We start from the raw sequence: 24,945 nt of genomic DNA on the forward strand, positions 1-24,945 counted from the left end.
ATCGCCTCTGCTCACATTCAATTAATGGGACTTCACGTGAGAGTTTCACTTATGTGACGGGGGCTGAGAAATACAGTCCCAGGCTGGGCACTTATCCTGTAGCACCAGCTCCTCAGGATCTTGGCGGAGCATGTGATTTTGATGGCTAGCTAGCTAGCCATCTCTGCTGTGTTGTCTCTTTGAGGGTAAGACCAGATTAATGCTCATTAACGGGGGTGGGGGGAAGGGATTTCATTTCTGTTGAGCTGCTAATTGTTTTAAATGGCGAATTTCTATAGGGAAATTTAGGTTTATAACTAATGACATTTCTTACCTCCTTTAGTACTATTTAGTTGTGTGGTTTAACTTTAATTTCCTTATAGTTTCCAATTAGGCCACATCTTAGTGAAACTTAAAAACTACTATATATATGTCGATTTTACAAACCATTAACAAAGAAAAAAGCTATCATGCTATACTGTCCCACTGGTAGTAAACATTGACTACATTTGGTTTAACCCCTTCTTCATCTTTTCTTTCCTTCCCCTTTCCTCTAGTTTGAAATCGGTACAATGGAAGAAGCTGGAATTTGTGGGTTAGGGGTAAAAGCAGATATGTTGTGTAACTCTCAATCAAATGATATTCTTCAACATCAAGACTCAAATTGTGGTGGCACAAGTAACAAGCATTCATTGGAAGAAAATGAAGGGAGTGACTTTATAACAAGGAACAGGAATTTGGTGAGCCCAGTGTACTGCACACAAGAGTCAAGAGAGGAGATTCCTGGGCGAGAAGCTCGAACAGATCCCCCTGACGGCCAGCAAGATTCAGAGTGCAACAGGAACAAAGACAAAACCTTAGGTAATATCCCTATTCAGTGCTTGTATGTTCTGCAGCACAGGTGATTGTGAGCACCGCCAGGTGGAGGTGCTTAGCAAATATACATATTGTTTGTAGTGAGGTCAGTCTGCATGTCTGCTGTAGTTATGTGCCTGAAGCAAAAATAACAGAGTAGGACGTTTAATTATTCCTCTCTAGGTAATCAAGAATTGACTTTTTTGAAAAAATTTGAGGCCAATTTGACAGAAGTGGTTTTTGATTTGTCTTATTTGCATCTTTTTTTTTTCCTTTTTTTAAGTCAGTGTCTCACTCTGTTGCCCACGCTGGTGTGCAGTGGCATGCTCATGATGACCACAGCCTCAACCTGCTGGGCTCTCAGGTGATCCTTCCACCTCAGCCTTCCAAGTAGCTGGGACTACAGGCATTCGCCGCCACACCTGGCTTAATTTTTTGATTTATTGTAGAGACAAGTCATGCCAAGTTGCCCAGGCTGGTCTTGAACCCATGGGCTCAGGCAGTCCTCTTGCCTCCTCCTCCCAAGGTGTTGGGATTATGGGTATGAGCCACCACGCCTGGCCTATTTGCATCTTTAATGTAGTCCAATAAAAAATTACTGTGGAGGCCGGACGGTGTGGCTCATACCTGTAATCCCAGCACTTTGGTAGACTTAGGCAGGAGAATCACTTTAGGCCAGGAGTTCTAGACCAGCCTGGGCAACATAGTGGGACCCCCCCCCCATCTCTTAAAAAAAAAAAAAAAAAAACAGTGGAAACCATATAGTTATTTGGTCTGTTTATTTTAAAAGTAGGCACAGAACTTTAGAGACAACATAACGTTTTATCTATTGTTCAGAAACTAGGGTAAAACTGGCTTTTATGGGTATGTTCTCTCTCTTGCCTTGTTAGTTTGAGATTTAGGTCTAAGAATGCAGTATTCTAAATTTCATGGATAAAATCTGAAACCTCTTTTATTTTAGCCTTATTGGTTGTCCCCTAGTTTTTTATACTTGTTATACTTAAGATTTACAGTGTTTATTTAGCATGACTTTTTTTTCTTTCTTTCTTTTAAGAGTAGAAAAACAGGTTTATTGAGTACATTGCAAGAGAGCAGCAGGCAGGACAGCAATAAGGGAGCTGTTGGCTTGTTTTGCGTGGTTTTGTATGTGACTGTAAATTAGAATTACCCTTCTTATTAAATTCATTTCCTGCTATTCTGGAAAATGTAAAAATTTATAGGAGTAGGAAAAGTCATTTTAATTCCTTACAAACAAGACAAATGTCTCCAAAATCAGCAATCCCGATTATATGTGTAAAAGTAGATGGAGTCTTTAAAAAGTTACATATGATGTTGCCAGATGACCAAGCAATTCTACCTTTAGGTATATACCTAAGTGGGTTGAAAACATGTCCACATAGAAACTTGTACACAAATGTTCATAGCAGCATTATTCATATTAGCCAAAAAGTGGAAGCAACGCAGATACTTTTCACCTGATAAATGGTTAGACAAAATGTGGTCTACCCATACTATGGAATATTGCTCAGTCATAAAAAGGAATGAAGCACTAGTACATCCTGTGTGGATGAACCTCGAAAACTTTGCAAAGTGAGAGAAGCCAGACACAACAAACAGGCCAAACATTGTATGATTCTATTGTATATGAAAGGTACAGAATTGGCATATCCATGGAGATAGAAAATAGACCTGTGGTTGCCAGGGCTGGAGAGGATGGGGGAATGAGGAGTGACTGTTACCAGGTATGGGTTTCTTTGTGTTCCAGAATTAGGATGGTTGCACAACTTTGTGACTATACTAAATTGTATACCTTAAAAGCGTGAATTTTGTGGTATGTGAATGCTATCTCAAAAAAAAAACCCAAATGGAGCTTGCATTTTAAAATCTTCATAACATTGGAAGTGAAATGAACAGTTATTTCTTACCATATTCAGTATTCACGTTTAATCGTCTCTTAAAGGTCTTACTGGGTTTGGGCTGAATGAGAGGTTTTTTTTTTTTTTTGCTTTGATTTTTTGGAGTTGGAATCTCACTCTGTCACCCAGACTGGAGTGTAGTGGCTGTTCCCAGCCACCGCAGCCTCTACCTGCTGGGATCCAGCGATCCTTCCACTTCAGCCTTCCAAGTACCTGGAACTACAGGTGCAGTACCTGGAACTACAGGTGCGCGCTACCACACCAGGCTAATTTTTTTATTTATTGCAGAGATGCGGTCTCACCAAGTTGCCCAGGTGGGTCACGAACCTGCGGACTTAGGCATATATATGTATTTTTAATGAAATCTCTTACATGTGTTAACATTTAAAACATTAAAAACCGGGCTCTGTGGCTCAGCCTCTAATCCCAGTGCTTTGGGAGGCTGAGGTGAGTGGATTGCCTGAGCCCGCGGGTTTGAGACCCACCCAGGCAACTTGGCAAGACCTCATCTCTACAATTAAACAAAAAATTAGCTGGGCGTGGTAGCGTGCGCCTGTAATTCCAGCAACTTGGAAGGCTGAGCGAAAGGATCACCGGAGCCCAGCAGGTCGAGGCTGTGGTGGTCAGGAGCGGCCACTGCACTCCAGTCTGGGCGACAGAGTGAGGCTCCAACTCAAAAACAAACAAACAAAAAACCAAATAAAAATTAAAAATAAAATTAAAAATGGTACCTCTTTTAGCTGGGCTCAGTGGCTCAGCCTGTAATCTCGTGCCTTTGGGAGGCTGAGGTGAATGGACTGCCTGAGCCCGTGGGTTCGAGACCCGCCTGGGCAACTTGGTGAGACCTCATCTCTCCAATAAATTAAAAAATTAGCCGGGCGTGGTAGCGCACGCCTGTAGTTCCAGCTACTTGGAAGGCTGAGTGAAAGGATCGCCGGAGTCCAGCAGGTTGAGGCTACGGTGGCCGGGAGCGGCCATGCACTCCATTCTGGGCGACAGAGTGAGACTCCAACTCAAAAAAAAAAAAAAAAAAAGAAAAAGAAAAAATGGTACCTCTTTTGAAATACCGTTTGTCCCCATCTATCTCAGCCACCTGCTTCTCCCTGCCAAAGTCCTTGTAGTATTTTCTTCTAGGAAGAGCTATCTTGTATCTTTTGTTTGTATTTTTTTTTTTCTTTATTTTAAAGATGTAGGGTACAATTTAAGGTTAGGTATACAAATGATCATTATGAAGGTACCCTTGTTGATGAGGCGTGCCCCTCCCTCCCTTGGCAGTTTCCCTCAACTGCCAATCCCCCCCCTATTATTTGTATTAACCTTAGTTAGTACATGGAATATACTTAGGTAGGCAGAGTATAATACCAACTGGAATGCCTTAAACTTGCTTCTTTATTTGAGCTTGGATAGGAGGACACTTTGAAAACTATTCTCTGCCCTTTGTACTCATCCTTTGTTTCCACTTGGACAACAGTGATTAGGCAAGGACATTTTTAAGCCTTCAACAAGTGTTCTTATAGGCCAGGCATAATTGTTCATGCCTGTAATTCCAGCACTTTGAGAGACTGAGGGAGGAGGATTGCTTGAACCCAGGAGTTCGAGATCAGTCTGGGCAACATGGTGAAACTTTGTCTCTACAAAATATTAACTGAATGTGGTGGCATACACCTGTAGTCCCAACTAGTTGGGAGACTAAGGTGGAAGGCTCACCTGAGCCCAGGAGGTTGAGGCTGCAATGAGCCGCGATCATGCCACTGCTCTCCAGTCTGGGCTTTCCAGAGTGAGACCCCGACTCAGAAAAAATAAAAAGAGTTCTTATAAATAGCTGGCAGTATGAGTGAGCAAGTGGAGAGACTTGGGGTAGGGGAGAGGAGGAGGGAAGAAGGGGCTGCTAATCCAGAATTTTTTTTTGAGTTGGAATCTCACTCTGTCGCCCAGACTGGAGTGCAGTGGCTGCTCCCTGCCACCACAGCCTCGACTTGCTGGGCTCCTGCGATCCTTCTGCCTCAGCCTTCCGATTAGCCGGAATTACAGGCATGCGCTACCACGCCCGGCTGATTTTTTGATTTATTGTAGAGATGAGGTCTCGCTGCCCAGGCGGGTCTTGGACCCGCGGGCTCAGGCAATCCACTCACCTCAGCCTCCCAAAGGCGTGGGATTACAGGCTGAGCCACCGAGCCCGGCTTAATCCAGAATTTTAACATAGCTTTTTGTTTTTGAGTTGGAGTCTCTGTCGCCCACACTGGAGTGCAGTGGCATGCTCACGGCCACCCCTGCTGTGTTCCGGCGATCCTTCCACCTCAGCCTTCCAAGTAAGCCCAGCTAATTTTTGTTTTATTGTAGAGACAAGGTTTCGCCAACTTGTCCGGGCTGGTCTCGAACCCGCGGGCTCAGGCAATCCACTCACTTTGGCCTCCCAAAGTGCTGGGATTACAGGCTGAGCCACCGAGCATAGGTTTCTTTTTTTTGAGTTGGAGTCTCACTCTGTCACCCAGACTGGAGTGCAGTGGCCGCTCCCGGCCACCGCAGCCTCAACCTGCTGGGCTCCAGCGATCCTTCTGCCGCAGCCTTCCGTGTAGCCGGAATTACAGGCGCGCGCTACCACGCCTGGCTAATTTTTTGATTTATTGTAGAGATGAGGTCTCGCCTGCCCAGGCAGGTCTCGAACCCGCGGGCTCAGGCAATCCACTCACCTCAGCCTCCTAAAGGTGCGGGATTACAGGCTGAGCCATCGAGCCCGGCAGGTTTCTTAATTGAGCTGGTAGTTCTCTTATTTTTTGTTATAGGTGTAAATTAGTTTACTATGGATGTCAGAACATGGGAGGTATTAGTAGAATTTATAGGTTAGATTTGATCTCTTTCTTCTTCCGAGACTTATTTCTTTTCTTGTTAATCATCAGGAAAAGAAGTTTTATTACTGATGCAAGCCCTAAACACCCTTTCAACCCCAGAGGAGAAGCTGGCAGCTCTCTGTAAGAAATATGCTGATCTCGTGAGTATTAAATCAAGGGTATGAGGACCAATAAGAAACAGCAAAATGTGTGTGTGTTATAAGTTTTTTAAAGTACAATTTTATGCTTTATTATTATTTTCTTTTGAGTTGGAGTCTCACTCCGTCACCCAGACTGGAGTGCAGTAGCCGTTCCCTGCTACCACAGCCTCGACTTGCTGGGCTCCGGCGATCCTTCTGCCTCAGCCTTCCAAGTAGCTGGAACTACAGGTGTGCGCTACCACACTCAGCTAATTTTTTTTAATTTTTAATTTTTTAAATTATTTATTTATTTATTTGTTTGAGTTGGAGTCTCACTCTGTCACTTAGACTGGAGTGCAGTGGCCGCTCCCAGCCACTGCAGCCTCGACCTGCTGGGCTCCAGTGATCCTTCCGCCTCAGCCTTCCAAGTAGCTGGAACTACAGGCATGCACTACCATGCCCAGCTAATTTTTTAAAAAATTTTATCGTAGAGATGAGGTCTCACCAAGTTGCCCAGGCGGGTCTCGAACCCGCGGGCTCAGGCAATCCACTCACCTCAGCCTCCCAAAGTGCTGGGATTACAGGCTGAGCCACCGAGCCTGGCTTATTTTTTATTTTTATTGTAGAGATGTGGTCTCGCCAAGTTGCCCAGGCACGTCTCGAACCCGCGAGCTCAGGCAATCTACTCACCTCAGCCTCCCAAAGCGCGAGATTACAGGCTGAGCCGAGCCCAGCTTGATAGAGCTTTAAATGTGAAATTATATTTTATTCCAAAATTGAAGGAGAAGAATCTGATTTCTTGAAGCTTTCTGTTGGTGGCATAGTTTCATTTTATGAGGTGATATATGGAGAACATTATAATGCAAAGGTGTGGCATCGATTTTCTAAAACTTGGTTTTAGAATATTTTTCAGCCTTCTCATTGCTGTGTTGTGATGCCTTATATACCAGTCAGTTGGAGTGTAATGGTTCCTGTATTTAACTTTTCTGAAAGGAATTTGAGAGATCAAGGTTCTGTTTTGACTGAAATTATAAATTGGGTGAAATAGTGTGCTGAAACAATACTGTGTCTCAGAAATATTTATTTATCGTCTATTATGTGCTAAGTATGCTTTTTTCCATCTTCCAAGGAAATGGACCTTATGGAAGAGTTTGTTCTGAGCCTGTTATTTCAAGCAGCATCAATTCTCTTTGTGGAATTATGAAAGCAGTTTCACCTTGGAAACTCTGCCATCCTATTAAATTGAAGGCTGAGAAAGTCATAAAACCCTTTGAAGGAAGGGTTGTGAAAAACTTTTAGAATAAGTGGTTCTAATACAGATGCTAAAATTATTGCCTTTTGTGAAATACTTAGGGGGATGAGTTATCATTTACAATTTTTATGCATTTTAAAAACAATTTCATATCATAAACCATTGCTTTTTATCAATGACTAGCTCTAAAATTCGGATTCTGTTCATAGTTGAAGAATGACAGTTACTTTCCCTCAGTTTATAAAGTGGTCCACTTAGCTGGCATTCAGTAGTCCAGCACGTTCTATTATTTGGCACAGCAGGGAACTCTGGGCATCAACGTAAATGCCCAAGATAGTCACAGATGCAAAGATGGAAATAGTGTGGTTGGATACTTGCTTCAGAAAAGGAATGCTTTCATCCGCTGTGGCAACCTGTCCCTGTTGGTGCCATTCATATGAGGAGAAAGAAGACAAGAACAGAAAAGGAAAGAGAAATAAAATGGAAAAGAGTAGAAAACAGAAACAGCTGTGTAGAAGGTTAGCTACTTGACCTTAGTAATGTGACAACAGCAGCCAGCCATGAATGGAATAGCAGAAAGAACAAATAGTCACTGGGATAGTCATTTTCAGACACACAAATCTTTGAACCTTTTGTTAAAATGCACATTTTAATTCACTAGGTCTGAGTTAGGGCCTGAGAATATGCATTTTAGCAAACTCAGGTGAAGATGATGATACTGCCAGATGATGTTGGATCACATTCTAAATAGTAGGGGTCTAGGGTGTTTTTATTTGTGGTTTTTGTTATTGTTTTGTGTGAATATGGTTGTTGTTAAGTCACTAGTAAGAATTGTTACGTACATTTTAGGATGTGACACTTTGAAGACTTGCCCAGTTGAGTAATCTCTGATATCGTTTGTGCTGAACATATGAAAGACAAAATGTGTACTATTTTTAGAAAATGTTCTAAAAGCTTTATTTCTTGAAGCAACACTTCATTTGAAAGGCAGAATATAGCCGGGCTCAGTGGCTCAGCCTCTAATCCCACGCCTTTGGGAGGCTGAGGTGAGTGGATTGCCTGAGCCCACGGGTTTGAGACCCGCCTGGGCAGCGAGACCTCATCTCTACAATAAATAAAAAAAATCAGCCGGGCGTGGTAGCGCATGCCTGTAATTCCGGCTACTTGGAAGGCTGAGGCGGAAGGATCGCCGGAGCCCAGTGTGGGCTACAGACTGAGACTCCAACTCAAAAAAAAAAAAGGCAGAATATATAGGTTGTATATAGCTCTACATACTGAGCATGTGTAGTATGTAGGCCCACCAAGGGAATAGGCTTTTCCCGAGGATTTTTCTGAAAACTTCCCTTTTTCCATTTATGGTCTTTGCCCTTTTGTAATGCATATCATCTTACATCACTGTGTTTGATGCCCTGACACATACAACTGTTTTGTAGAGTGGGAGTTCGGTGTACTGTAATTAGGATTGTCCACTGGGAGACCTTGTATCTACCACGTTCACCAGATCCACATGAGTTCATAAAATTGTAGCATTTGTCTTTTAGCTGAAGACATCATTAACATTTTCCTTAAATACTTTATAATACTATTCTTTACTGTTCTGTAGTCGGTTTGTGTAGATTGTTATCGTGTAATAATAAATCTTAGCGTATGACTGTGTGGGTATATCCTCATACTTTTTGTCTGAAGTATCTTGGCTATTCTTGATCCTTTACTCTATAAATTTTAGATCCTATTTAGTAGTTCCATGGTAGGGGGAAAAAGCCATTTGGAATTTCAAAGAGCATTTCATGGAATCTATGGATGTATTTGCAGGAGAATTGCCATCATGATATTAATGGGACTTAAAAAGTGGTTATCCTTATGGGGAAAAAAATGAACTTAGATCCTTACACACCATACACAATAGTCAATTTCAAGTAGATTAAGAGTATTTTATTTATTTTATTTTTTATTTTTTGAGTTGGAGTCTCACTCTCACCCAGACTGGAGTGCAGTGGCCGCTCCCGGCCACCGCAGCCTTGACCTGCTGGGCTGCAGCGATCCTTCCGCCTCAGCCTTCCAAGTAGCTGGAACTACAGGCGCGCGCTACCACACTCAGCTAATTTTTTGATTTATTGTAGAGATGCGGTCTCACCAAGTATCCCAGGCAGGTCTCGAACCCGCAGGCTCAGGCAATCCACTCACCTCAGCCTCCCGAGGCGCAGGATTACAGGCTGAGCCACTGAGCCCGGCCAGATTGAGTTTAAATGTCAAACATTAAAGCTTTAAAATTTTTAGATATTATTTTGACTTATTAATAGATAAATAGTTTTTCAGTTGGGTTAAGGAAGGATTTCTTATAGCACAAAAAGCATTGTCAGAAAAGATAGTACAAATTGACTTTATTGAACTCAAGATTTTCTTTCCATCTAAAGAACCTCACTTAAGAAAGTGAGAAGACGGCCGGGCTCGGTGGCTCAGCTTGTAATCCCGCACTTTGGGAGGCCAAGGTGAGTGAATTGCCTGAGCCCACGGGTTCGAGACCTGCCTGGGCCACTTGGCGAGACCTCATCTCTACAATAAATCAAAAAGATTAGCTGGGCGTGGTAGCGTGCGCCTATAGTTCCAGCTTCTTGGAAGGCTGAGTCGGAAGGATCGCCGGAGCCCAGCAGGTCGAGGCTGCGGTGGCCAGGAGTGTGCCACTGCACTCCAGTCTGGGTGACAGAGTGAGACTCCAACTCAAAAAAAAAAGAAAGTGAGAAGACATTACAAACTGGGAGGAACATATTTCCAACAGATACAACCAACAGGAGATCCAGTGTCAAGAATCGTTAACAAACACTGATGAGAATAGGACAGCTAACCCGAAAGTGGGGCAAGAGACACAAACGAGGCATTTCACAGAAGTGGAAACACAAAGATATCTTAACATAAAGGTCCATAAACATACGGAGAGATGTTCCACCTAATTTGTTATCAGGAAGATGCAATTTAATGTTCATTGTAGTGGCATAAATTAAGAAATCTGATCATACTACCTTTTGGAGAGCATGTGTATCTACATACATGATCGCTATGGACTGTTGTTGGGAATATAAACTTGCCATCCACTTTGGCATGCAGTGTGGCATCATCAAGTGAAATCGAACATTTAGAAGTCATTGCCCAGCAGCCCCAGTTCTAGGTTTGCATCCAAGAGAAATTTTTGACATGTGTATGTCAAGAAGCACATATGAGTATGTTCATTTGACTGTGAGTAATAAAACCTAGAAACAGCCTAAATGCCCATTGACATAAGAGAATAGATTATTAAAGTGTTTTGTGCATACTTGTGGTATGTTTTTAAAAAGTGGGATATTGTAGGCCAAATCCCATGAAGTCTGTGTTTGTGCTACCTACAGGCTCAGAATGGTTTTACGTTTTTAAGATGTTTAAAAATAAAGAACACATGACAGATACCGTATGTGGCCTTCAATGCCTACAATATTTACTTGCTGACGCTTTACAGAAAAAGTTTGCTAACCCCCTGATCTATAGCTACATGCCAACAATTCTAGCAATGTAAGCAAGAGTTGTGCTGTCCAAGATGGTAGCCGTTGGCCACATGTGGCTATTTCAGTTAAAATAAAAGTTCAATTCCTTATTTGGACTAACCACAATAAAGTCAAAACAACTAAAACCGAAAATATTTTTTTTAAGAGTCACACATGAAATAAAAGAACAAGGAAAGCAAAGGGAGATGAACACAGGTCGTGACTTCAAGGCAGAGAAGGCAGGAGAGTTAACATGCCCAGGTGGGGTCACGGCTAGTGTGTGCAGAACCTGCAACGTCTTAAATCTTGCTGCTACCCGAGGTCTGGAGGACGATTACTTTACAACACTATTATACAAAAACAGTGATTTTTTTTTCCTGCAGGAGTTTCGGTAAAGTTGGTTTTAATATCTTGTGTATTTCTTGTAAGGATGCTTGATATGTTTGAATAGGCCACCAGATGTCACTCTTGCTCTTGAAATTGTGACTCAGCATCATTTCCTCCAGCCAAAGCTTTCTTGTAAGGTCAGTAAGGCTGCCATCTTATCTGTTAATGTTTATTTGGTTATGTTTTGAGCCGGGGTCTCACTGTTACCTAGTCTGGAGCGCAGTGGCATGATCACAGCTCACCACAGCCTCGACTTCCTGAGCTCAAGTGATTCTTCCGTCTCAGCCTCCTGAGTAGCTGGGACTACAGGTATGCACCACCATGCCTGGCTAATTTTTTTTTCTTTTGTAGAGAGGAGATCTCTCCGTGTTGCCTTGCTTGGTCTCAAACTCCTGGGCTCAAGCAATCCTCCTATCTCAGCCTCCCAAAGTGCTGGAATTACAGGCATGTGCTACCGCACCTGGCCTATTATGATTTAAACTTGAACGAGACTCATTTGCTCCAAACCTGGAATTGGAGTGGTTTCTCTCACTCACAAAGAACCATGAATGCTGCTTATTGCAGTCTAAATTCTGATGACCATTTCTGTACAGTATCCTATGGATGTTTTTTACGAAAAGTAAAACTCGGTGGTGTTGATTCCTAAGTCAGTTTTTTTGTTAAATAAAAAAAGATACAAGCCGGGCTCGGTGGCTCAGCCTATAATCCCACGCTTTTGGGAGGCTGAGGTGAGTGGATTGCCTGAGCCCGCGGGTTCGAGACCCGCTTGGGCAGGTGAGATCTCATCTCTACAATAAATCAAAATATTAGCCGGGCGTGGTGGCGCACGCCTGTAATTTCGGCTACTCGGAAGGCTGAGGCGGAAGGATCGCCGGAGCCCAGCAGGTCGAGGCTGCGGTGGCCGGGAGCGGCCACTGCACTCCAGTCTGGGCGACAGAGTTGAGACTCCAACTCAAAAAAATAAAAAATAAAAAAAATAAGAAAAAATACACAAAGCACAGTAAACCAGTATTTTATATTTGGATTTAGGCAGGTCTTTTAGCAGGTAGGAAATAATCAAGACAGACATTCACTTAGCAAACAGCAGCAATTCAAGGCCTGCCTGACCTAGAACTGAGTTGGTCCTGGCCTTGAACATTGGAATAAGTTTCAGCTAGAATGAGTGCTAGTTCATTTTTCAAAGGAGGAAGGCCATAACACTTGGGCAGTGTTGCCATTGGACTTCAGGAAACTTCCGGGGCAGGAGGTGTCCAATTCAAGGGCATCATGAGTTCAAAAACCCCAACTCAAAAAAAAAAACAACCACAGGATTGTAACTGGAGATTGAGGAGCCCACATTGCCTGGGAGTCGTTGACTTGAAAGCAGGAAGAAGAGCTGTGATCAATGTCTGTAGTTAGGCAAGTGGGCAGGATCTAGGACCCCAGGGCATGGCAGGTCAATAGGGAAGTCATGAAGGTCAGTGATTCAGGCTGCTGGGCTCAAATCCTCAACCCATCCTGTGCTAATTATGGAATTTTGGGCAACTGATTAATGTTTCTGTGCTGATAATTTTCTTTTATAAAACTGGAGTAATAAAGGGTTGTTGTGAAAACTAAATATAACTAGGCCGGGTTTGCTGTCTCAACCTGTAATCCCAGCACTTTGGGAGGCCAAGGCGAGTGGATTGCCTGAGCCCGTGGGTTCAAGACCAGCCCGAGCAACTTGGCGAGACCGTGTCTTTACAATTAAACACACACACACACACACACACACACACACAACTAAATATATCTAAAGGGTAAAAAAAGATTGCAGTCAGGTTATTTTCCCTACCCTAAATTTGCTTACTTTCATATCACAATTGGAAAAGAGAAGAGAAGGTTGGCATCATAGCATGGCATGAAACAGTTTAAATAAAATATTAAACTGCAGTGTTTGGCTTTTTGAAAATGTGTACCATAGCTCTTACTGTAATTCTTCCAGCCATAATGCTAAGGTTTTTACTGTACTTTCTAAACGTTAAGTGCTTGTTAATTTTAGCTGGAGGAGAGCAGGAATGTTCAGAAGCAAATGAAGGTTCTGCAGAAGAAGCAAGCCCAGATTGTGAAAGAGAAAGTTCACTTGCAGAGTGAACACAGCAAAGCTATCTTGGCAAGAAGCAAACTAGAGTCTCTTTGCAGGGAACTTCAGCGTCACAATAAGACGTTAAAGGTTAGTTGGTTCATTTTTCTGTTTTTCAGGAGGGTCTTAGCTGATTTTATAATCACCTTGTACCTATTTGAAACAAATCCTTGTCACTAGTTGGAGACAGATACTGCCTTGCTTTCTATTTTACTTAGCTGATGTCATCTGTGAGGTCATTGTAAATGTAATACCAGCTCTCTACGCACATTTTGGTTTCCTGTTCAAGGAATAGGGCTTTAGTACACCTCATACTTGGTCACAGGGAATCTAGATGGGATTGATGTTTATGCCTAAGGCTCTTCTGCTTAGAGCCATGGCTTAGGAAGCTCAGCATTGCCAATTTTCTACTGAGCACTGATGTAGCTGATCATCATTTAGGAAGAGCTGCTGTGAAATGAGAAACTAGTAAGAGACTTGAGTCAGTGATAATGAGAAGGGAGAGCTCCCGCTGAGCTCTGGGGTAGATACCATGTCTGCATTGTCCAGGTGCCCTGCTTCACCCCCAGCTGTTCAGTTTTTAACTACTTTTAGAATACCACTTATATGGCCGGGTGCAGTGGCTCAAGCCTGTAATCCCAGCACTTTGGGAGGCCAAGGTGAGAGGATTGCCTGAGTCCAGGGGTTCAAGACTAGCCTGGGCAACTTGGTGAGATCTCGTCTCTATAATAAATCAAAAAATTAGCCAGGTGTGGTGGCATGCGCCTTTGGTTCCAGTTACTTGGAAGGCTGAGGCGGAAGGATCATCTGAGCCCAGCAGGTCGAGGCTGCAGTGACTGTGAGTGTGCCACTGTACTCCAGCCTGGGTGACAGAGTGAGACTCCAACTCAAAAAAAAGAATACCACTTCTACCTTGGCTGATTATAAAGGAAGAGGGAACAGGTACCCAAAGATTAATTGGTATCAACAGGGAAAGGGGAAAAGAGCAGAGCCACGAGAGGAACCTGCTTCCTAGAATGGGCCGGACCTTCCTTTGTGTAGAGTTGTGATACGACATTGAGTAGGATCTCTGACCAAAGACTCCCCTCTCCCACCAGACCCCCAAGCCCTAGAATATAGTAGCACTTTTGAAGTGTATCTTCACTGATATGAGAGCTGCTATTTTCTCCTTTGCTTTTGAACCCTTGGATTTAGATCTTAATTAAAATAGCCTGTATTTTTTCCCATAGTAAATCAGTATTTTGAATGTGCTGACAACTGTTTAGACATGAAAAGGTCTTTTGACACTTGTATCCTAGTAAGAGTTGAAAGTAAGCCCCCCCCCCTTTTGAGTTGGAGTCTCACTCTGCACCCAGGCTGGAGGACAGTGGCATTACTCCCGGCCACTGCAGCCTCGACCTGCTGGGTTCCAGCGATCCTTCCACCTTAGCCTTCCAAGTAGCCCAAACTACAGGTGCGCCCTACCATGCCTGGCTAATTTTTGATTTTTTGTAGGGACGAGGTCTCGCCAAGTTGCCCCGGGGGGTCTCGAACCTGCGGGCTGAGGCAGTCTTCTCGCCTTAGCCTCCCAAAGTGCTGGGATTACAGACTGAGCCACTGAGCTTTTAAAAATAAGGATTCCACATGTCCTTTGCCCTCTAGGGAGTGGAAGGTGTGACCCGGAAAGTAAGCTGCAGTCAGGGCAGTGTCTCCTCAGGCTGATCCAAGGTGATGCCCTGCATAACCAGTGAGGAGGGAGCTGGCTGCGTGGAGAAGCCCCTTACTTGGGCTTCAGTCGAGTAAATGTTAGACACCATATAACACTTGTTTTAAAGCAGGCCCATTTGTGTCTTTCTGGTTATCTGTCTACTTAGGAAAAGCTGCTTGCTTCTAAGAGAGAGTATTATGATCCTAAATAAGGGGGAGGAATTGTAGTTCAGAAGCAACACAGGGCAATAAATGAATCCACATGACAGCAGCTTCTTTTGTGAGCATCTTACCTAGAGGTATATATTATTAACAAATTATTTTGGATAATAAGGAGGAAAATATGCAGCAGGCACGAGAGGAAGAAGAACGACGCAAAGAAGCAACTGCCCATTTCCAGATCACATTAAATGAAATCCAGGCCCAGCTGGAGCAGCATGACATACACAATGCCAAACTCCGACAGGAGAACATCGAACTGGGAGAGAAGCTGAAGAAGCTCATTGAGCAGTATGCACTGAGAGAAGAGGTAACAGCATTTGGTTTGTTTAAACAGCTTCTCAGGATTAGCAAAAGCTTCACCATTTACTACTAAAGTAAAACCACTGTCACAGGATGTTTCAGAACATTCCCATATACATGGTAGAAGTCGGTTCTTTAATTAGGAAAGGATTGGGCATGACACAACCAGAAGAACTAACTGGGATCATCACTTGATGGTCCAGGGGCCACTGGATTTGGATAGATGAGATTATTTCTGGGAGACATATTAAGAACGGTTTGTCTTCCGTGTAACACTGGAAAGCTGCATTTTTAGCATATAGATTGTTTTCCCTTATCCATACTAATGATGAATTAATATTTGGCCCACAAATACCCTGTATCTCAGATATCTATGATAATCTGTACAGTAGCCATGACCATTGCATCACACCTGTATACCAATGTTTATTTCTTTTCTTTTTTCTTTTCTTTTTGAGATAGAGGTCTTACTTGGTTGCCCAGGTTGGTTTTAAACTCCTGGCTTCAAGTGATCCCCTTGCCTCGGCCTCCTGATTATAGGTGTGAGCTACTGTGTTGAGCCTTTTTTTTAAAATGAGGGTTTTATACTATTTGGGGGATAAAAAAGGGCCTACACATAACCCCTCACACATGCCCATTGAGGCAAAAATGTACTGGAGGGATCTGTGGCTGCTGAACTTGGCCAGTAGATTCCAATTAATAAACCTTTTGCAATTTGTTTATTTTTTTTGAGTTAGAGTCCCTGTCTCCCAGGCTGGAGTGCAGTGGCATACTCACAACCCCAGAGTTGACTGCTGGGCTCTGGCATTCCTTCCACCTCAGCCTTCCAAGTAGCTGGAAATACAGGCGCATGCTACCATGCCCGGCTATTTTTTTATTTATTTATTGTAGAGATGAGGTCTCGCCAAGTTGCCGGAGCTGGTCTCGAACCCATGGGCTCAGGCAATCCACTCGCCTCGACCTTCCAAAGTGCTGGGATTACAGGCTGAGGCACAGAGTGCTTTGCAGTTATTTTATAAGCTAGTCTGGATGTTCAGAGATGGTGTTCAGATTAAAAGCAAATAGGTGCTAACCTATTTTTTAAAGTTCCTCATTTTTAGAGGTCAGATGTACAGAGCTCAAAGCTTTAGGTTTCTCAGATGGTGTTTTCCTGCCTTTAAAGTTAGTAAAATGTTAAGCTTTTATGTGTGTTGTATGCCTTGCAGAAATAGATTCAAATATAGAAAAAAAAGTTCGCGACACGCCTGGGCAACTTGGTGAGACCTCATCTCTACAATAAATCAAAAATTAGCCGGGTGTGGTAGCACGTGCCTGTAGTTCCAGCTACTTGGAAGGCTGAGGTGGAAGGATCGCCGGAGCCCAGCAGGTCGAGGCTGCGGTGGCCGGGAGCGGCCACTGCACTCCAGTCTGGGCGACAGAGTGAGACTTCAACTCAGGAAAAAAAAAAAAAAAAAAAAAATCCCTAAATTTTCTTAAAATTTTTCTTTTAGTTTTGTTTATTATGACAGTCAGTATACCTCATCATAAATGTAGCAAACTCGAAAATCAGATATGTTTGTCACATTATTTGTGACTTATTTATTTTGAATATTATAGAAATTCTTTCTTTGGTTAGGATACAATTAATAATGATCAAATTATTTGCAGGTGAAGATCAATCATTTGCTGTGCTCTCTTCAGTACTTAGTTTGACTGTGTTACTTCCCCAGCTAGTATCTTCCCTCTCATGCAGGATATTGTAAGTGCAAGAGTTCTGTTTCTCTGGCTGAGAAGGGACTGTTCTGATGACTTTATTGTGCATCAGTGAGCACTTACAATTTTGTTTGGAAATGCTAATGAGCTTTTACCAAATGTCGAATGTATGCCAGGCATCAAGCACCTTACACAGCTTAGCCATTGCATTTACTGTTACAGCTCTGCAAGGTAGGTGTGGGCATCCCCTGTGCAGATGAGTGCACTGGGCTTCAGCATGGGAGGAGTTTGCCCAAGGGCCCCCATGCTGATCAGGGTTTGACCTGGGCCATTTCTACCATCATACCATGCTACCTCCAGCTGATACATTTGGGAAAGTTTAATGGGGGAGAACAAAAGGGATTATGTGCGTGATGTATGGGTGTAATAGTTTGATCTCCTTATCCTTTGTCTTGGTGCACTTGAAGCCTTATTTTTAGTGTAGGACAGAGAAAGGAAGTGCAAAACTGTGGTGAAGACAGTCCACGTCTGGCAGGGCCAAGCAGTGGGTGCCAGTCAAAGCAGTGCTCTTACAGGTATGGGATGGTTGGCAAAGTGGTGTCAAGTAGAGGAGCCACTTCTAAGTGCAGGGAGAGAAACACCCAGTGTCCTTAGCTATGGTGGTGTTAGCAGGAAAGCAGGTAGGCATGGCGTTGGAATTTGTGTTGAGTTTCCTCCCCACTGTGTTCCTTTCTTTGGTAAGTGATAAAATTCTGCTTTTCCTGTAGCATATTGATAAAGTGTTCAAACATAAGGAACTGCAGCAGCAGCTTGTGGATGCCAAACTGCAGCAAACAACACAGCTGATAAAAGAAGCTGATGAAAAACATCAGAGAGAAAGAGAGTTTGTAAGTTGTACTTCTTTAAAAAAAATTATTGCCAAAATTGGAACCAAAGCCATTTAAAACATTTGAACTTATGCTACATTTAATGTAGCACCTGGGGCATACTAATTGGTTTTTTGCTCTAGATTGGGCAGAGGGGAGAGTTTGAAAGCATTCAGCTATTTATTTCTGTTTTAACTTTTTATACATAAAATCTGCTAGGGGGATTAGACCAAGTTAGTGGAAAGACCTGCACTTGTTTGATTTTTTTCTATGCTTAGAATAGTAATTTCACATCTTTAGGTAATGGTCACCAGGTTTAATAGCTGTGCTGGTATTTAGCTCATTGAATTTGGTGAATTAATAACAAACTTACCAAATACAGGTTTCCTATATGTGATTCCATTGTTTTTATTTATAATTTCCATTTTATTTTTTTTCCAGAAGATAGTTGTTCTTCAGTCCTTAAGGACTCAGCTCCTTACATGGGCTTTGGTGGAGGTGGAGGTCATGGGGCAGCACCCGCAGGTCTAAATCGGGGTGAGGGTTTTTCGTCCTTGCGGGCTTCACGAGGTGGATTCCTCACTACCTTACTATGAATGGCACAACTCACAGTAATGCAGCTTCACATACAGCTTGGGAAGCAGCACATAGGCATCGAAGACACTTCAATGACCCTGACAGCTGCAGCCTCCACTATCTTTCAAATGACGAACTTTTTGTTTTTAATTTTTATTTTTAAAGCCGTGGGGCACAATTCAGGGTTAGGTATACAAATGTTCATTAGATAAGGTGTGCTCCCCTTCCCTGGCAGTTTCCCTCAACTACCAATTCTACCTACCTTTCCCCTGGCAGTTTCCTACTACTGCCAATCCCTTTCTTATAATAGCTTTATCCTTGGGCATGCATCGGGTGCAGTTCTTGCAGCAAATAGGTTGCACATGGCCACAACCCTTTTTGGCACAGCCCTTGTTCCTTCTTTTCTCATCTTGAAAGCAAGGACCTAAAAGAGGATCCTGTTTTTTTTTTTTTTAAGCAAGTAACTTGAAACTAGGGAAGCCATTTGTTTACTTACTCTGGTACAATTTTCTGATAAAATTTAACAGAATACTCTATACCTTATTCACTCAGCATTGTTCCCAGAGCATGTGCTCAGATTATATTGCCTTTCAGTAATTGTGAACATGGTGCAATCTCACTGGGTATGTATATTTAACATGTGTGAATTCAGCTATTATGTGCTTACCCAAAAGATAATAAAAGTGAGAAATGATTAGAATAATGTGGACTGTTTGATCCAGCGCTTCTCAGGTAGCTGAAGCCTGGGGTGAGTACGCTGTGAAGACGCAATTCCCTTGTAGCCCTCATGAAGTGCGTGTGTCACACTGAGTGTGTTTAAGGTTTAGAGAGACATGTGTTTCAGGTGTGGTCCTTTACACATGAACTGATGATAGTATCCAATGCTCAACAGAGAAATGGATTATTTCCAAAGTTGGAGTATAAATTTTATACACACACACACACACACACACACACACACACACGCATGCACATATATGTGTGTGTACTTTCTGGTGGTTCAGTAGGACTTTTCAAGGTTTCTCTGGACTATGTGTGACAGTTTACTTCAAGGACTGAATTTCACAACTACCTACTATGCAAGTTTACCATATAATTTTTTTGAAAACCCAAGTGCTGTATATAAATTAAAGCACCCAGCCCCCCTGATCCCCCACCCCCTCACTTCTTAGAAAAGTGCTCAGAAACCAGGTTTCAGATTTCATTGCTTTGCTCCGTGCCCTTTGTCCTGCCTTATCCTGCCTCAGAGAGCTTTCTAAGTCACCCGGATAATGTGATCCTTGGCCATGCTTTCTGCTAATACTGTGCATCTAATTATTTTCCCCAAAACCAGCAGTTTATCCCTGAGTTCCCTGAGTTTTGTAAACCTCGTTAGGCCTCCAGAGTACTTTTTCTGCTTTCTGTAAAAGATGATTTCTACATTCCTAAGTGTTAGCAGTGGGACAGATGGAAGATACAGGTAAATGGCAGTTCGTGGAACAGAGTGTTTCATGTGTAGACCTGTGGTTATTGCTCAAATAGTGAGAAGGGTGAAGCCTAACTGTATGTCATTTGACACTGTAGTCATGTTTGTTATCACTATGAGTATTTTGCCAGAATGTTTCTGTTTTTTAGTTATTAAAAGAAGCAACAGAATCGAGGCACAAATACGAACAAATGAAACAGCAAGAAGTACAGCTAAAACAGCAGGTAACTTGACAGCAGGGGATGGTAGTTTCTAAGAAAAATCTGTGGTTTATTTGATATATACCTTGAATCTCCTCTAAAATGTTTTGCTTTTTCCCAGCCTGAGCTGACCAGACCTGAGAAAGAGACCACATGTCTGTCCCTCTTGGTCAGCCTTCCTTTAGTGTCTCCTTTCCAAGACCCCAGATACCTCCTCTCTATCTCAGTCTGTTCCCACGTGTCACCTAATTCCACCTAAATTCCCACAAAAGGAAAACACATAAATCTTCAGATTTTAGTTCTTTTGTATCAGGTTGAACCATATGAAATTACTAAAGAAGTCAAGATTACGTCATTGATCAAAATATGACAATTTAATATAGTTCAACCTATTATTTTTAGAATTTTGTGCTATGAACATATAATGTGCTTCAAAAACTGCACCCAGCTACTTTGAAGGCTGAGGTGGTAGTATTGCTTGAGTTCAGGAGTTCAAGTCTAACCTGGTCACCAAACATAGTAAGACCCTGTCTCTCGAGAAAAAAAATTTAAAAATTTTTTGGCTGCATACAGCCACACAGCCCTGCTCACAGGTAGTGTCATGTGTGGTTGTATTTTTCATCGGGCCCTCCCTCCTTTTCAGTCCAGATCACATAGGGATGTCCTACTGTGATCTCTCTCTGGTTAACTTGTGTGGAATGGGAATGAGAGTCACAGGTGTTGTCGTCTCCTTACTCAGAAGTACAGGCAAGACTTCCTATGTCTTTATAGATGGTGAAATTAAGCGTTTGTACCCTAAATTTACCATTTGTTAAGTTAGCTCTATAGATTATATTTGGTTGAAAAAAGTATTACTTACTTTAAAAGTTTATCATGTAGTAAGTTTCTTCAATGTAAAGATTCTAAGTTAACTTTTAAATACCTTAAGACTGGCATGACTCTTCATAGCATCTCTTTGGAGGGCTGTTTTTCTTTTGGATCGTTTTACGATGTGGTGATGAAACCTTCCTTTAAAAGCTAGCCTAACTTGGAGTGAAAAGTCAAGAGGTGTCAGATATCACAAATCTTTGGAACTTTTCACCATTGGTTATGATCATGCCAGAAACCTTCTAGGGGACCCAGACTCCTTACTTAACCCTGTACAGCCAGTTGTCCATGTGCGTGGAGATGAGAATCGATGTGGAAGAGGTGCGTAGTGTTTAGATGACTTCAGAAGGTGTTCTTGACTGTGGGGGTCACTGATCATGCTGCAGGACAACTCACCAGAGGGCCCTTCACCAAGCCTCCCGCCAGCTCTGATTCTGTCATACTGTCACTCTTGTGCCTTCTACTGTCTGTGGTCAGTGCCACCTAGAGTCCTCTTAGCCAATCATTATTTTGTTTCCTTTGCTGTTACCTCTTTTCCTGCTACCTAAATGTGGCCGTCCTTCCCAAGAGTGTCTCATTTTCTGCTCTACCGTATCATTTCCCTGCATTTTGCTCGAAGTCTTCTTGCTTGGTTTCATAATAGAGCTGGTTTGTATTCTAGCCAGGGTAGTCCAGGTGTGGTGCTGGTTGCCACCTATTGGCTATCCACCGAGCTGGCATTGAACCCTCGGGTGGGACGGTGTTCAGTAAGATGGACCACAGCAAAACTGCCATAACTTCTGATGTCCCTCAAGCGCCAGAACTGCTCCCTCACTTGGCCCAAGCACCGCCAGCACCCCTGACTCCAGGCCTGTAGCCTCCGAGGCCTTGTCAGTGCCTGCCAATAAGTCCTGTGCAGGAAATTCTTCTCCAGCTCACCTGGCATTTCTCTTCCTGCTCTTTCTCTTCATCCCAGCCCAGGCCCTCACCTTTGCAGGCATGGCCCAGCTGTCTCACAGCAACCTCATCTAGCTAACGGCACTGGTGACACAGTTCTCAGCTGGCTCCTGCCTCCCACACACTGCAGTGCCTGCTTCTGAGTGCTTCCCGGATGGCCCGTCCCCCTGCTAACTGGGTGGGCTGGGTGCCATCACGCTCCTCCCCGCCCCCACATCCTGCGGTAGGTGGTGCTGCTGAGTGTTCCTAATCCAGCACTGTTGAGGCTGCTGCTTGGCTCTGATGAGCTTGTATTCTTCCCTGCTTTTCTTATATGTTGTGCGGTCTTGTGCAAAACACTTCATTCCTCTGGGTCTCTGTTCCCTCATCCTGTCATTACACTAGATGCTCTCGAAAGGGTTTCTTCCTGGTCTAAGGTGAACTCGTTCATTCAGCCCAGCCGTGAGGCCTTGCTCAGACCTCCCCATAAGTACTCTCACCCTGACTCTGCCTTCCCCAAGCACTTCTCTGGACTCCTTTCTAATGGCCAGTGAGAAAGAGGTGAGACTCCGTTTTCCATTCGGCTTGCTTTGTTGGTTAGCATTTTTTCCTCAGCTTGAGTAAAATTCCTTAAGGGTAGGGCTGCGTTTAAAGAAAAATTGGCACGTCTACCTCTTTTAGTTTTTCTTAACTATACTCCCACTGAATTCTTCTTCCCCAGCCAAACCAGTTCTTTGGCTTCTGTTGCATAGTCTTACCTACGTTAAGGAGATACCCTTGAGGTCAAACTGAGAGCTATGCAGGTGGCACTCTTAAAGGATGAGTTTTTCCCAGGGACAATTTTCAAATATCAGAAGAGGCATAGTTCCTAAAGCATTCCAGATGCATGAAGCGTAGAATTCTGCCCTAACTGCCAGACTGTGCTAGAATTGATGGAGTAGAGCTAGAAGATATTTGTACATTGTAAGTGCTGACATCTGATATTAAAGTCAATAAAATGTCCTCAGTTTTAATGCATTGCTGTGGGTTAGAACTTTAACCATCTATGTCTGGTGTCCAAGAATTGGGTGTGCTTGTTTCTAGCACTTATAACAAGTAACTCCTGTTTAACTCTACATGTCCTTTGGAAAGTTTGGGAATTTGAATTGTTTACATGGAACTCAGATTATTTCATACTTTTTTTCGATAGCTTTCTCTGTATATGGATAAGTTTGAAGAATTCCAGACTACCATGGCAAAAAGTAATGAACTGTTTACAACCTTCAGGCAGGAAATGGAAAAGGTATTTGCATATTTTTAATAGAATATTACATAAAGGGAATTTATATAAGCATGACTGGTATTTGGATGAGTTCATGTTATGATACTGTCTTAATTTTCTCTTTTCTGATTGTCCAGTGGCAGTTTTGGTCACTTTGCCCTCAATGTACCACAAGTAGCTAATTATCTCTGTGCTCTTAGAATTCTATCTTTATTACAGTGAAATCCTCTATAAAATACAACTTGTACATAGAAATAAAGTGGTGAGTTTTTTGTCGTTTGGCTTGTTTTTTGTTTAACCACTCCTTGGATCACGCCTTGGTCCTTTCACGGAACTCTGTCCTTGGAGATTAAAATTATTTAAAGACATCCAAGCTCATAAGAGTAATTACATATTTTGGTTGAGCTGCCAGCGCGCGCGCGCACACAAACACACAAACACACACACACACACACACACACACGTGTGTTTATTTATTTATTGATCGAATTGGGGTCTCTGTCACCTAAGCTGGAGTGCAGTGGCATGCTCATGGCTCACTGCAACCTCAACTTTCTGGTCTCAGGCAGTCCTCCTGCTTCAGCCTCCTGAGTAACAGGGAATACAGGCAATACACCACCATGCCTGGCTAAATTTTTGCTTTTTTGTAGAGACAAGCCCAGGCTGGTCTTGAACTCCTTGGGTCAAGCAGTCCTCCCGCCTCGGTCTCCCAAAGTGCCAGGATTACAGTGTGAGCCACCCTGCCCAGCCTATATGTGTTTCTACCCTTTTTTTTTTTTTTTTTTTTTTGAGTTGGAGTCTCACTGTCGCCCAGACTGGAGTGTAGTGGCACACTCCTGGCCACCGCAGCCTCAACCTGCTGGGCTCCAGCAATCCTTCCGCCTCAGCCTTTCAAGTAGCTGGAACTACAGGTGTGCACTACCACGCCCGGCTAATTTTTAAAAATTTATTGGAGACGCGGTCTCGCCAAGTTGCCCGGGTAAGTCTCAAACCCGCAGGCTCAGGCAATCCACTGACCTCAGCCTCCCAAAGTGTTGGGATTACAGGCTGAGCTACCGAGCCCGGCCTTTACCTTTTTTAAAAAGCTTTTTTTAAAAAAACTTTACACCCACTGAAACCTTCCTCCCCAACCAAATTCTTTGGCTTCTGTTGCATTTTCATGCCTACATTTGGGAAAGAGATATCCTTGATGTCAAGCTAAGAACAAAAATATGTAATTTGATACAAATCTGCCCATCCTTATTTTACTTACAGTGGGGGATTAAGAAAATGGTGTTATGCTGGGGAGAAGTACAGTACTGCCAGGGACGTTGTAAGCATTCAGTAGATGTCGGTCATGACTATTATTAGATCTTCCATAGTGGTTGAGGCCATGTGCTCTGGGTTCATGTCCCAGTGGCATCATATAACATGTGATCGTGGACAAGTTGTTTAACTGTTCTATGTCCGTTCCTTCATTGTTAAAAATGGTAACAACAGCAAAAAAAAACTAAAAAAGAAAAACAGTAACAAAAATATGTACCCAGCTGGGCTCGGGGGCTCAGTCTGTAATCCCAGCACTTTGGGAGGCTGAGGTGAGTGGATTGCCTGAGCTCATGGGTTTGAGACCAGCCTAGGTAACGGCGCGACCTCATCTCTATAATAGATTTAAAAAAAAAAATTAGCCGGGCATGGTAGCGCACACCTGTAGTTCCAGCTAATTGAAAGGCTGAAGCAGAAGGATCACCGGAGCCCAGCAGGTCGACACTGGAGTGGCTGTGAGTGCGCTTTGGCACTCTAGCTTGGGTGACAGGGTAAGACTCCAACTCAAAAAAAAAAAAAAAGGTACCCTTCCAAGTAGAGTATTTCAGACAGCGCTTGACACAATAGCATGTGCTCAAATTTCCACCGTCAGGTACTTTTAGACCTAGTAATCTAAAGAATTC

At 43.1% G+C, this 24,945-nt stretch overlaps 1 protein-coding gene across 1 annotated transcript in view; it reads left to right on the forward strand.

Annotated features, from left to right (window-relative positions):
- TXLNG (taxilin gamma) overlaps window positions 1-24,945 on the forward strand; it is a 59,048-nt gene that overhangs the window by 30,951 nt on the left and 3,152 nt on the right. The window contains exons 2-8 of the mRNA XM_008060760.1: window positions 537-840; window positions 5,648-5,739; window positions 12,890-13,060; window positions 14,991-15,185; window positions 17,638-17,757; window positions 19,927-20,001; window positions 22,949-23,041. Of these exons, the coding sequence (XP_008058951.1) occupies window positions 537-840; window positions 5,648-5,739; window positions 12,890-13,060; window positions 14,991-15,185; window positions 17,638-17,757; window positions 19,927-20,001; window positions 22,949-23,041 (1,050 nt within the window). The remainder of the gene's footprint in view (window positions 1-536; window positions 841-5,647; window positions 5,740-12,889; window positions 13,061-14,990; window positions 15,186-17,637; window positions 17,758-19,926; window positions 20,002-22,948; window positions 23,042-24,945) is intronic.

This window comes from Carlito syrichta, unplaced genomic scaffold (assembly GCF_000164805.1).
Source record: "Carlito syrichta isolate Samal-C Ts95f unplaced genomic scaffold, Tarsius_syrichta-2.0.1 Scaffold304715, whole genome shotgun sequence".
In the NCBI taxonomy this organism is placed as follows: Eukaryota; Metazoa; Chordata; class Mammalia; order Primates; family Tarsiidae; genus Carlito; species Carlito syrichta.